This window comes from Silurus aristotelis, assembly GCF_946808225.1.
Source record: "Silurus aristotelis genome assembly, chromosome: 14".
Classification (NCBI taxonomy): Eukaryota; Metazoa; Chordata; class Actinopteri; order Siluriformes; family Siluridae; genus Silurus; species Silurus aristotelis.
The window spans coordinates 29,334,725-29,347,224 of NC_139587.1; the positions used below are offsets into that span (position 1 = coordinate 29,334,725).

A 12,500-nucleotide genomic window follows, 5' to 3' on the forward strand; every position below is an offset into this window, starting at 1 on the left:
CACTTCGCCTTTACCATATAGGTGAGCAACACTACAGCCACACCCACTTCCTCTTCACCATACAGGTGAGCATCACTACAGCCACACTCACTTCCCCTTCACTGTACATGTGAGCAACACTAGAGCCACGCCCACTCTCCCCTTCACCGTACATGTGAGCATCACTACAGCCACACCCACTTCCCCTTCACTGTACAGGTAAGCAACACTACAGCCACGCCCACTTCCCCTTCATCGTACATGTGAGCATCACTACAGCCACGCCCACTTCCCCTTCATCGTACATGTGAGCATCACTACAGCCACACCCACTTTCCATTCACTGTACGGGTAAGCAACACTCCAGCCACACCCACTTCCCCTTCATCGTACATGTGAGCATCACTACAGCCACGCCCACTTCCCCTTCATCGTACATGTGAGCATCACTACAGCCACACCCACTTTCCATTCACTGTACAGGTACGCAACACTACAGCCACACCCACTTCCCCTTTACTGTACATGTGAGCAACACTACAGCCACACCCACTTCCCCTTCACTGTACATGTGAGCATCAATACAGCCACACCCACTTCGCCTTCACTGTACATGTGAGCATCAATACAGCCACACCCACTTCGCCTTCACTGTACATGTGAGCATCACTACAGCCACACCCACTTCCCCTTCACTGTACATGTGAGCATCACTACAGCCACACCCACTTCCCCTTCACTGTACATGTGAGCATCACTACAGTCACACCCACTTCCCCTTCACTGTACCTGTGAGCATCACTACAGTCACACCCACTTCGCCTTCACTGTACGGGTGAGCAACACGACAGCCACACCCACTTCGCCTTCATCATATCGTTGAGCAACACTACAGCCACGCCCACTTCTCCTATTTTAAATGAAACAGGAGGTGATTTTAGATATTAAATCTGATCTATCCTCAGCTGGTTTTCTCCTGCAGACGTCTCGTCAGGTCTCAGTCTTTCGTCTCAGGTCTCTGTATAACACTTTTCTGTTTCTCTCTTTAGGCGACTAAGGAGCCTGTGATTCCAATCGACACTAAACTGCCCACGTTTCGTCCCCTCAACCTGCTCATCCCCTTCAGTCCTCAGCAGGGGGCGCTGACAGGTACGCGCACACACTCCCCTTCACTTCACACACACCTACTCACCTACAAGCATTTATTACACAAAGAAAGTTCAAAAGCCAACATTAATCACTGTGTGTTTGTGTGTGTGTGTGTGTGTGTGTGTGTGTTACAGGTGAGGTCCGAATGCCGTCAGGTAAAACAGCCCGTCCTCTGATTAAGGACAATAAAGACGGCACCATCACAGTAAAATACGTTCCTACAGAGAGAGGACTACACGAGATGGACATCAAATACGACGGGAATCACATCCCAGGTAATAAAGGTTCCTGTATGTATAAAAGGTTCCTGTATGTACTAAAGGTTCCTGTTTGTATTGAAGGTTCCTGTTTGTATTGAAAGTTCCTGTATATATTTAAGGTTCCTGTATGTACTAAAGACAGATAGAACAGCTCTGATGTCTGATTTCCTCTGCAGGAAGTCCCATGCAGTTCTACGTGGACTCCGCCGACAGCACCATGGTGACGGCGTACGGTCCGGGGCTGTGTCATGGCACGGTCAACAAACCCGCAACCTTCACTGTGGTCACCAAGAACGCTAAAGAAGGTAAAGAACACTACTGAGGAACTCGACATGACTCATATTCAGTATAATTTAACATAGTTCTGTACACACTGAGGATAGAGATGTGACTGTGTGTGTGTGTGTGTGTGTGTGTGTGTGTGTGTGTGTGTGTAGGTGGTCTGTCTCTTGCAGTTGAAGGACCATCTAAAGCTGAGATCAGCTGTAAGGACAATAAAGATGGGACGTGCACTGTGTCCTACCTGCCCACTGCCCCTGGAGATTACAACATCATTGTCAAGTTTGATGGCAAACACATTGCTGGCAGTCCCTTTACTGCCAAGATCACAGGTACATCTAGGGGCAAGGGGGAAGAGGGGGAGGGGCAAGGGGGAGAGGCAAAAGGGGGAGGGGCAAGGGGATAGAGATGGAGGGGGTACTGTTTAGGGAGTAAGGGTTTTGTGCTAGGGGTTTGAGGTGAAGTCAGAAAGCTAGGAAATGAAATTAACCTGGTGTGTGTGTGTGTGTGTGTGTGTGTGTGTGTGTGTGTGTGTGTGTGTGTGTGTGTGTGTGTGTGTGTGTGTGTGTGTGTGTGTGTGTGTGTGTGTGTAGGTGATGACTCCCTCAGGACATCTCAGCTGAATGTAGGATCTGCAGCTGATGTTTCTCTGAAGATCAGTGAGACAGATTTGAGCTCGTTAACCGCCAGCATCAGAGCTCCATCGGGAGCAGAGCAACCCTGTCTTCTGAAACACCTCCCTAACAGACACATTGGTACACACACACACACACACACACACACACACACACACACACACGGTGTACATTTTTACATATGAATAATGAGTTGATTTTGTGTGTGTGTGTGTGTGTGTGTGTGCTGCAGGTCTGTCCTTTACCCCTAAGGAAGTGGGTGAACATGAGGTAAGTGTGCGTAAAGGTGGAGCTCATGTTAATAACAGCCCCTTTAAGATCACTGTAGGAGCGTCAGAGATCGGAGACTCGGCTCGAGTCAGAGCGTTCGGAACAGGACTCACCAACGCTCACACCTTTAACATCGCCGAGTTCTACGTGGACACCAGAAACGCAGGTGAGACAGTGGGAGAGTGAGACAGTGGGAAAGTGAGACATGGGAGAGTGAGTCAGGGAGTGAGAGACAGGGAGTTAGAGACAGGGAGAGTGAGAGACGGAGGGAGAGAGTGAGAGACAGAGGGGGGAGAGACAGGAAGAGTAAGAGACCGGGGGAAGTGGGACAGGGAGAGTGAGAGACAGGGGAAAGTGGGACAGGGAAGAGTGAGATAGAGAGAGAGTGAGCCATGGACAGTGATATGGGGAGAGTGAGACATAGACAGTGATATGGGGAGAGTGAGACATAGACAGTGATATGGGGAGAGTGAGACATAGACAGTGATATGGGGAAAGTGAGACAGGGGAGAGTGAAATAGAGAGAGTGTGAGACGGGAGAATGAGACAGAGAGAATGTGAGACAGGAAAATAACACATAGAGAGTGTGAGACAGGGAAGAGTGAGATAAAGAGAGTGTGAGACGGGAGAATGAGACAGAGGGAGTGTGAGACAGGAAAATGAGACATAGAGAGTGTGAGACAGGGAAGAGTGAGATAAAGAGAGTGTGAGACGGGAGAATGAGACAGAGAGAGAGTGTGAGACAGGGGAGAATTAGACATAGAGAGTGTGAGATGGGAAAATGAGACATAGAGAGTGTAAGACGGGAGAGTGAGATAGAGAGAGTGTGGGTTGGGAGAATGAGACATAGAGAGTGTGAGCCAGGGGAGAGTGAGATAGAGAGAGTGTGAGATGGGAGAATTAGACAGAGAGATAGACTGAGACAGGGGAGAATAAGACAGAGGGAGTGTGATAAAGGGACAGTGAGATAGGGGAGATTGAGACATCGATAGTGTTAGACCTGGAAGAGTGAGATAGAGTGTGATATGGTTAGGTGAGACAGGGAAGAGTGAGACATGCAGAGCGTGAGACAGGGAAGAGTGATATAAAGAAAGTTTTATATGGGAGAATGAGACAAAAGAGAGTGATAAAGAGGCAGTGAGATGGGGGAGAGTGAGACAGAGAGCGTGTAAGACAGGGGGAAAATGAGAGAAAATAAGACTAACAGCACAAAAAAGAAAATAAGACAAAGATAGAAATTGATCTGTCTATCTGTCTGTCTGTCTGTAAGGTTATGGAGGTCTGGGTCTGTCCATCGAGGGGCCGAGTAAAGTAGATATAAAGTGTGAGGACGTTGAGGATGGGACGTGTAAAGTCACCTACTGTCCTACTGAACCAGGAAATTACATCATCAACATCAAATTCGCAGATAAACACATCCCAGGTCTGAATCCCCCCCCCCCTCTCTCTCTCTCTCTCTCTCTCTCTCTGGTGCATGCTGGGAGGACACAGGTGAGAGCAGCGTGTGGATTGTGTGGAAATAGAGCTTGGGTTAGGGTTTAGGTTAGTGTTTGGGTTATGGTTCAGGTTAGGATTCGGTTTAGGGTTAGGGTTAGGGTTATGGTTTGGGTTCAGGTTAGGGTTATGGTTATGGTTTGGGTTATGGTTCGGGTTTCGGGTTATGGTTCAGGTTTGGGTTTGGGTTATGTTTATTGGTTAGGTTTGGGTTATGGTTAGGGTTTGGGTTATGGTTCGGGTTATGGTTCGGGTTAGGGTTCGGGTTAGGGTTATAGTTTGGGTTAGGGTTAGTCCTAGGGTTCGAAATAGGGTTATGGTTCGGGTAAGGGTTATAGTTCGGGTTTGGGTTATGGTTCGGGTTAGGCTTAGGGTCCAGAGTAATGTTTGGGTTAGGGTTATGGGTCTGGGTGGGGGTTAGGGTTAGGGTTATGGGTCGGGTTAGGGTTATGGGTCTGGTTGGGGTTAGGGTTAGGGTTATGGGTCCGGTTCGTTTTAAGGTTATGGTTAGCGTTAGGCTTAGGGTTAGGGTTATGGTACGGGTTAGGGTTATGGTACAGGTTAGGGTTATGGGTCGGGTTATGTTTAGAGTTTGGGTTATGGTTAGGGTTTGGGTTAGGTTTAGGTTTATGGTTCGGGTTATGGTTCGGGTTCGGGTTAGGTTAGGGTTAGGCTTATGGTTATGGTTCGGGCAGCAATACACAACACACTCAAATGCAATATTGAAAGGCACTGTTAGAGTTTTAGCAACACAGAGAGGAACTAATAAAGGAACAGTACAGCAGCAATCTATAGGGTGAGCACCAGGCATTGATGGACTTCCAGCTGAATTCTACAAACAATTCTGGCAAATATTGCAAGCAGACGTGCAGGAGGATTTCAACTGGTTCATAAACAAAGGAAAACTTCCCACCGGTTGCACACGGGTTCCACACGGGCTGCTTATCTCTGTTCCAAAAACTAGAGACCTTGGGCTCTTCTATGTACAGACTACAAAATACTCTCAAAATGCCAATCAAACAGACATACACATGGGCACACTAATACAGGTGAGATGAACTCGTGGTGTTGTGTCTCCTCCCCTTTCCCACAGGAAGTCCATATACTGTGAAGGTGACAGGTGAAGGGAGGATGAAGGAGAGCATCACAAGGAGGAGACAAGCTCCGTCCATCGCCTCTGTCGGCAGCCTGTGTGACCTCAACCTTAAAATCCCTGGTGAGGACCAAACACCAAACACACACACTTACACTAGTACACCTCTCCTAGTACACTTCTGCTAGTCAATTAAAATTTTGATTACCAAAGAAAATTCATCCCCTTCTCTCTCTCTCTCTCTCTCTCCCTCTCTCTCTCTCTCTCTCTCTCTCTCTCTCTCTCTCTCTCTCTCTCTCTCTCTCTCTCTCTCTCTCTCAGGGAACTGGTTCCAGATGGTCTCTGCTCAGGAGCGTCTGACTCGGACGTTCACACGTAGCAGTCACATGTACACACGCACTGAGAGGACAGAGATTAGTAAGACACGTGGAGGAGAGACAAAGCGTGAGGTTCACGTGGAGGAGAGCAGGCAGGTTGGAGGAGATCCCTTCAAAAATGTATTCGGATCTTTCCTCGGACGTGAGAGCTTCGGCAGCTTCGGCTCTCTCACTGCCAAACCTGAGGGTAAGCAACCAATCACAGTGCTGAATACTGACCGCACCCCTACACTACCCTAGTAAACTCATCTGGGGGTGGGGCTATGTAAAAACTCAGTTTGTGATGTCACATAATTCGAGAACCAATCACAGATGTTGTGCACTTTGAAGCTAAGTGCCCTTGAGTCAGAAGTAAGTGCCCTCACTGTGCTGTGTTCTAGACGGAGGCCAGACGATGACAGCGCAGGTGACAAGTCCAGGAGGAAAAGTTCTGGATGCGGAGATCATAGAAGGTGAAAACAGTACATACAGTGTACGCTTTGTTCCCACGGAGACGGGTTCCCACAAGGTGAGCGTGAAATACGGTGGCCAGCACGTCCCGGGGAGCCCCTTCCTGTTCACCGTGGGGCCTCTGGGGGAGGGCGGGGCCCATAAAGTCAGCGCTGGGGGAACTGGATTGCAGAGAGGTGTTGCTGGAGTACCCAGTAGGTCTAACACACACACACACACATACACACATACACATATTGTGATGTTCCCACATGCTTATATCCTGCTGCTGTCTGTAGCGGAGTTCAGTATCTGGACACGAGAAGCTGGAGCAGGAGGTCTGTCCATCGCTGTGGAAGGACCCAGTAAAGCTCAGATCAACTTTGAGGACAGGAAGGATGGATCATGTGGAGTCTCATATATAGTACAGGAACCAGGTATATAACACACACAGGCTCAGGCTCTGCTGAGTACATGTGGCACTTTAACGACTGAGATCTCCACTGGGTTCTTCTCATCATCTTTCCCTCTCTGTGTTGTAGGAGATTATGAAGTTTCTATTAAGTTTAATAATGAACATATCCCAGACAGTCCCTTCACCGTCCCCATCGCCACGCTGTCTGATGAGGCACGCCGTCTCACAGTGTCCAGCCTTCAGGTACACACACACACACACACACACACACACACACACACACACACACACACACACAGTATATACACCATACACTACACAGACACAGACACACACACACACACAGACACACACACACACACAGACACACACACACACACACACACACACACACACACACACACACACACACACACACACACACACAGTATATACACCATACACTACACAGACACACACACACACACACACACACACAGACACACACACACACACACACACACACACACACACACACACAGTATATACACCATACACTACACAGACACACACACACACACACACACACACACACACACACACAATTTCTTTATCACAGTGTGGAAGTGTATATTAGAGTGTGTGAGAGAGATTGTGTAATTATTATAATCAGCCGTGTGTACAGTGTGTGTTCCACGCAAAATTAAAAAAAAGTTGGGACAATGTAAACCGTAAATAAAAATAGAATGTAATAATCTGTAAATTTTATAAATCCATATTTTAACAATAAAAAATATATAAAATGTTTCAACTGAGAATTGAAAGTATTTTAGGGGAAAATAAGGTCATATTGTATTTGATGGCTGCAGCGAGTCAGCAGTTGTTACAGGGCCGTGTTTCCCAATCAAAAGTTGTGGGTTTCCTTTGTTGTAGTTTTTTGTTTCATGATCCACTTTGCCTCAGTACATTTTAAATGAGTTTTGGCCCAGAGAGGATGGTGGTGTTTCTGGATCATGTTCAGAGATTTCACCTGCATTGTGGATGACACAGTGTGTTTACAGACAATGATTTCTGTTTTTCTAGAACTGTTTTAAATGCAGTGCTGCTGCAATACACGATTTATACCCAATCATCTTACTGACCTGCTGTCAATTAACCTCATTACTATAAAATAAACAGATTTTTCCATAAAATAGGATTTTCCTCAGTTTTAGAATAAAATATTTGTTATTTTTGGAATAAAAAATGGGATTATGAGATTTGCAGATTTGCTGTACACATTGCATTGGGATGAAGTCACATGAGTGATTTATTGAGTCAGATCTGCTTTACTGGGTGACCTTGGTGTTTAAACACATGCTGGCCCTGTGTGTGTGTGTGTGTGTGTGTGTGTGTGTGTGTGTGTGTGTGTGTGTGTGTGTGTGTGTGTGTGTCCTGTAAGGGGGATTAAGTGTGCTCATATCTGCCTTGGGTATTTTTATTTAAAGTATTTTTATACCAGCAGACACACACACACACACACACACACACACACACTCTTGAACATACCGTATTTTTCCGTATATAAGACGATACTTTATTCTAAAATCAATAGATTAAAAATCTAGGGTTAGGGTGGTCTTATACACGGAAGTAAGCCGAGAGAGAACCGCGCGGTTGAGAAACTGCCCTTGTCTCCGCAAACAGGTTTCATCCAATCACAAGCGTTATGTAACTGACATCAGCTAATGCTGAACAAACCAATTCGAACATCCCGCTGGAGAGCCTGTAGACGGGGACCGGTAATGTTGGAGCATTCGGAGTGACGCAACAGAGGGAGAATAAAGTGTGAGGCATAATATAGTACTGATATGTAAATGTTACCTAATTACTAAATATATTTTTTTCTGTTTTCTGTTTAAAATATTGATTTCTTAATTTTGCGATGAAAAAGTTTTATACATGGAAAAATACAGTAATAAAGCGGGTTATTATTTATGGCAGAGTGATATGAGAGGTGGGAGCTCAGTGGTTAAGGCATTGGACTTTGGATTGGAAGGTCACAGGTTTAAATCCCCACCAACACCAAATTGCCACTGCCGGGCCCTTGAGCAAGGCCCTTAACCCTCTCCTGCTCAGTTAAAGTGGCTCTGGATAAGGGCGTCTGCCTAATGCCGTAAATGTAAATAGAACTGCAGCTTGTGTTTTATGGACATTTACCTGGGCTTAACTCCGCCCACTTTCCCCTTATTGGATGGTATTCAGAAAGCAGGTAACAGTGTGTGTTTTAGTGTGTGTGTGTGTGTGTGTGTGTGTGTGTGTGTCTGTGTGTGATATAACGTGCGTGTTGTAGTGTGTGTGATGTAATGGTGTGTCTTTGTGTAGGTGTGTGTCTGTGATGTAATGGTGTGTATGATGTAACTGGGTGTGTGTGTGTGTGTGTGTGTGTGTGTCGTGTGGTGTATGACAGGAGAAGGATCTGCGTGTGAATCACGAGGCGACGTTTGCGGTGCAGCGTAACGGAGCGAGGGGCGTGATCGACGCTAAAGTGCACAGTCCATCAGGAGTGATGGAGGAGTGTTTCGTAACTGACGTGGACACTGGTGAGTCTCTAACACACACACACACACACACACACACACACACACACACACACACACACACACTGCTCTAAAAGCTCAGAGTTAATAACCCTGGTTTGTTTGTGTAACAGATAAGTCAGCCATCCGCTTCATCCCACGTGAGAATGGCGTGCACTCCATTGACGTGAAGTTTAACGGTAGCCATATTCCTGGCAGCCCTTTCAATGTGCCTGTGGGAGACACGGGACATACCGGAGATCCCGGTCTGGTATCGGCTTATGGAGCGGGACTGCAGGCCGGCTGCACAGGTACAAGACACACCTCACCACTCTCACCGCTCTCCACCAATCAGAAACCAGCACGATTAAAGCATCATCTACAGCAACACACTCTTTAGTAGTTAATGATAATTTAGACTGGAAGTCAGTGGAGATCAACATCGATCCACTTCCTGTAGTCCTGGTGGAATGTAATGGATATCAGTAGAGATGATAGTAATAGTCATGGCCTCGTGTTCTCTCAGGGGTTCCTGCGGAGTTTGTGGTGAACACCAGTAACGCCGGATCCGGCGCTCTGTCCGTCATCATCGACGGCCCCTCCAAGGTGAAAATGGACTGCTCCGAGTATGTGGAAGGTTACAAGATCACATACACACCCATGGCACCTGGAAACTACCTGATCTCCATCAAATATGGAGGACCACAACACATTGTGGGCAGTCCCTTTAAAGCCAGAGTCACAGGTACACACACATACACACAAACACAGAATTGATCTGTACAATAAAGCTCCATTAATGATTGTTGTTCATAAAACACCTCCTGAACTATCTGTGTGTGTGTGTGTGTGTGTGTGTGTGTGTGTGTGTGTGTGTGTGTGAGACAGGTGTGCGTCTATCAGGAGGACACAGTCTACATGAGACATCCTCAGTGCTAGTGGAGTCGATGTCTCAGAGCTCGAGGGCGTCGGCCTTCAGCTCCAAACCCAGTGTGTCTCTCCCCTCCGACGCCAGCAGGGTGGTGTGTCAAGGGGCGGGGCTATGCAGGGCCTTCATCAACACACAAAACATGTTTACTGTCGACTGCAGCAAAGCAGGTAACACACACACACACACACACACACACACACACACACACACACACACGGGCACAGCTATAAAGCATTCACTAAACTGTGCTGGATAAATTGACAGAGGGGGTGGAGCTTCTGAGCTTTAAGGCTGGCCACACCCACATTTAGGACCACACCTACAACTACACCCATGATCACAAATGTTATCAGAAATAGTTTTATTATTATTATTATTATTATTATTATTATTATTATTATTATTATTGCTGTTGTTGTTACATTTAGCAAAATTAGTTTATTTTCTTTCTTTTTTTACATTGTGTGTGTGTGTGTGTGTGTGTGTGTGTGTGTGTGTGTGTGTGTGTGTGTAGGTACAAACATGCTCATGGTGGGGGTTCATGGTCCAAGGACGCCATGTGAAGACGTGTACGTGAAACACCTGGGCAACAAGCTGTACAACGTGACCTACACGGTGAAGGAGAAGGGCAACTACATCGTTATAGTGAAATGGGGCGACGAGTCTGTGCCTGGAAGCCCCTTCCACATCACTGTACCCTAAAATATAGTGCCCTAGAATATAGTGCACTAAATCCTAAACCCCCTCTGGATCCAAGTGCACTTATATTAAAATAAAAACAAAACAATGCTGAATACTTAATGTCCTAGCTGCTGAACTCTGGGCTGTGTTCTAATACGCTTTGTATTGAACCCTTGTCTACTTCCCCTGGGCTGTTGACACAATTGCTGCAATCATTTCTTATTTAAAAAATTGCATCCAGAATTTGCTTCATGTTTACTTTGTACTGATCGCTCAAAACTCCCACAATACACTGCACCAGGTTTATGTCTGATAGGTATCATCATTAGTGTGACTACGGCTGTGTTCCAAATCAAGTTTTAAGAACATTCCTGAACTTCCATGATAGAGTCTGGTCCAAATGACCCATAATGCACTTCACCTTTAAAAGGGATTAGTGAAGTGCATAGCGGAGACGTGTACAGTAGTTGATTCTGTGTGTTTATAGCTGCTATAATGTAAGCGTACACTTCACACACACTGAAGAGCCCAGATCTCTGCTAAGAAGGAGTGAGATGGGGCAAAAGTAAGTGCACTTGTAAGTGTTAGTGTTAGTTAGTGTTCTTGGTGTTTTTTGGGTGAAAATTTTAACACCTTAGTATTTCACCAGATGCACACCAGGTGTTATGGGGGTGCACTTACTTTTGCTCCATCTCTGTCCTAAGCTGATACCTAAACTCTGTCTAAAAGAGATCACATGACTTACAGCTACAGCTTTACCTCTGACTGATATAAAGCTCTGACACAGAGCTGCTGTTACAGATGACTAATCATCACCTCCTGACCAATCAGAGCGCAGAACTCTTTTTATTAAAAAATAATGAAATAAATAATGAACCCCCATGAATCAGATTGTCTCGATGATGATGATGATGATGAAATATTTACAAAATCTACATGTAAAATTTCGAAACTGTTGCAGTGTATTGTGGGTAAATGTCTGCCCCCCTGAAGGGAAACAGCACTTATAGCTAATAAACACAGCAGTGATCCTGAGTGTACAGGGGAAGTGGATGACTGAAGTATTAGAACACAGCCACTCTGTTTCCGGTTTCGGCTCTGCAATAAACACACACCTAATTAATGCAAGGATTTATTTGTGTGTGTGTGTGTGTGTATTTGCTTGTTTGTTTATTAACCAGTTACAGATTTAATAAATAGAAGTTTGTGAATTTACACTGGGTTTTGATTTTTTTTTATATGATAAACGTCAATGTTGATGAGATGCACATTCAGTAGTGTGTGTGTGTGTGTGTGTGTCGAGTAGATGTTTTGTTTTTACAAAAAAAAAACATAGGGAGGTGATGCCCAGCACTTACTTTTGTCCTGTCGCACTCCTGAGCTGAGATCTGAGTGTTTCAGTGTGTGTGAATTTTACATTTTACACTCAAGTGCTTTGAGAAGCTTATCGTGTGGTACATCACAACCCTGCTGCCCCTCACTGCAGTTTGTATTTTGTCCAAACTGCAACACTAATGACATCATCGCCACCACACTCAGCATTCAACACTCATCCCTCAGCACCTGATTGAGAAGATGAGCCTACTGGGCCTGAACACTTCCCTCTGCAAATGGATCCTGGACTTCCTGACTGGGAGACCTCAGTCAGTCCGGATTGGGAACAGCATCTCCAGCACCACCACACTGAGCACTGGGGCCCCTCAGGGGTGTGTGCTCAGTCCACTGCTGTTCACTCTGCTGACTCATGACTGTGTAGCAATGCACAGCTCGAATCATATCACGTTCACCGATGACACGACCGTGGTGGGTCTCATCAGCAAGAACGATGAGTCAGCACACAGAGAAGCAGTGCAGAGGGTAACAGACTGGTGTAGAGCAAGAACCTGTCTCTGAACATTAATAATAAAAAAGATAGTTGTTGACTTTAGGAGGACACGTAGTGAACATCAGTGGCTCCTTCATGGAGATCAT

The 12,500-nt window shown here is 45.9% G+C and overlaps 1 protein-coding gene and 1 long non-coding RNA gene across 3 annotated transcripts in view; both read left to right on the top strand.

Moving 5' to 3' along the window:
- Positions 1-11,744, top strand: part of LOC310737136 (filamin-C-like) — a 19,162-nt gene extending 7,418 nt beyond the window's left edge. For both annotated transcript variants that reach the window (XM_083561314.1, XM_083561315.1), the window contains 17 exons: positions 1,029-1,128; positions 1,263-1,403; positions 1,565-1,693; positions 1,826-1,999; positions 2,261-2,422; positions 2,535-2,738; positions 3,843-3,995; positions 5,160-5,282; positions 5,481-5,723; positions 5,917-6,180; positions 6,265-6,402; positions 6,508-6,623; positions 8,809-8,941; positions 9,052-9,228; positions 9,444-9,662; positions 9,806-10,015; positions 10,363-11,744. In XM_083561314.1, coding sequence (XP_083417440.1) covers positions 1,029-1,128; positions 1,263-1,403; positions 1,565-1,693; positions 1,826-1,999; positions 2,261-2,422; positions 2,535-2,738; positions 3,843-3,995; positions 5,160-5,282; positions 5,481-5,723; positions 5,917-6,180; positions 6,265-6,402; positions 6,508-6,623; positions 8,809-8,941; positions 9,052-9,228; positions 9,444-9,662; positions 9,806-10,015; positions 10,363-10,550 — 2,874 coding nt within the window. In that variant the 3' untranslated portion in view covers positions 10,551-11,744. The remainder of the gene's footprint in view (positions 1-1,028; positions 1,129-1,262; positions 1,404-1,564; positions 1,694-1,825; positions 2,000-2,260; positions 2,423-2,534; positions 2,739-3,842; positions 3,996-5,159; positions 5,283-5,480; positions 5,724-5,916; positions 6,181-6,264; positions 6,403-6,507; positions 6,624-8,808; positions 8,942-9,051; positions 9,229-9,443; positions 9,663-9,805; positions 10,016-10,362) is intronic.
- On the top strand, positions 2,753-3,836 carry LOC310737139. Its single transcript, XR_014536768.1, has 3 exons — positions 2,753-2,909; positions 2,941-2,999; positions 3,084-3,836. It is a non-coding gene; the product is annotated as an uncharacterized lncRNA (long non-coding RNA).
- Positions 11,745-12,500: the final 756 nt, after the last annotated feature.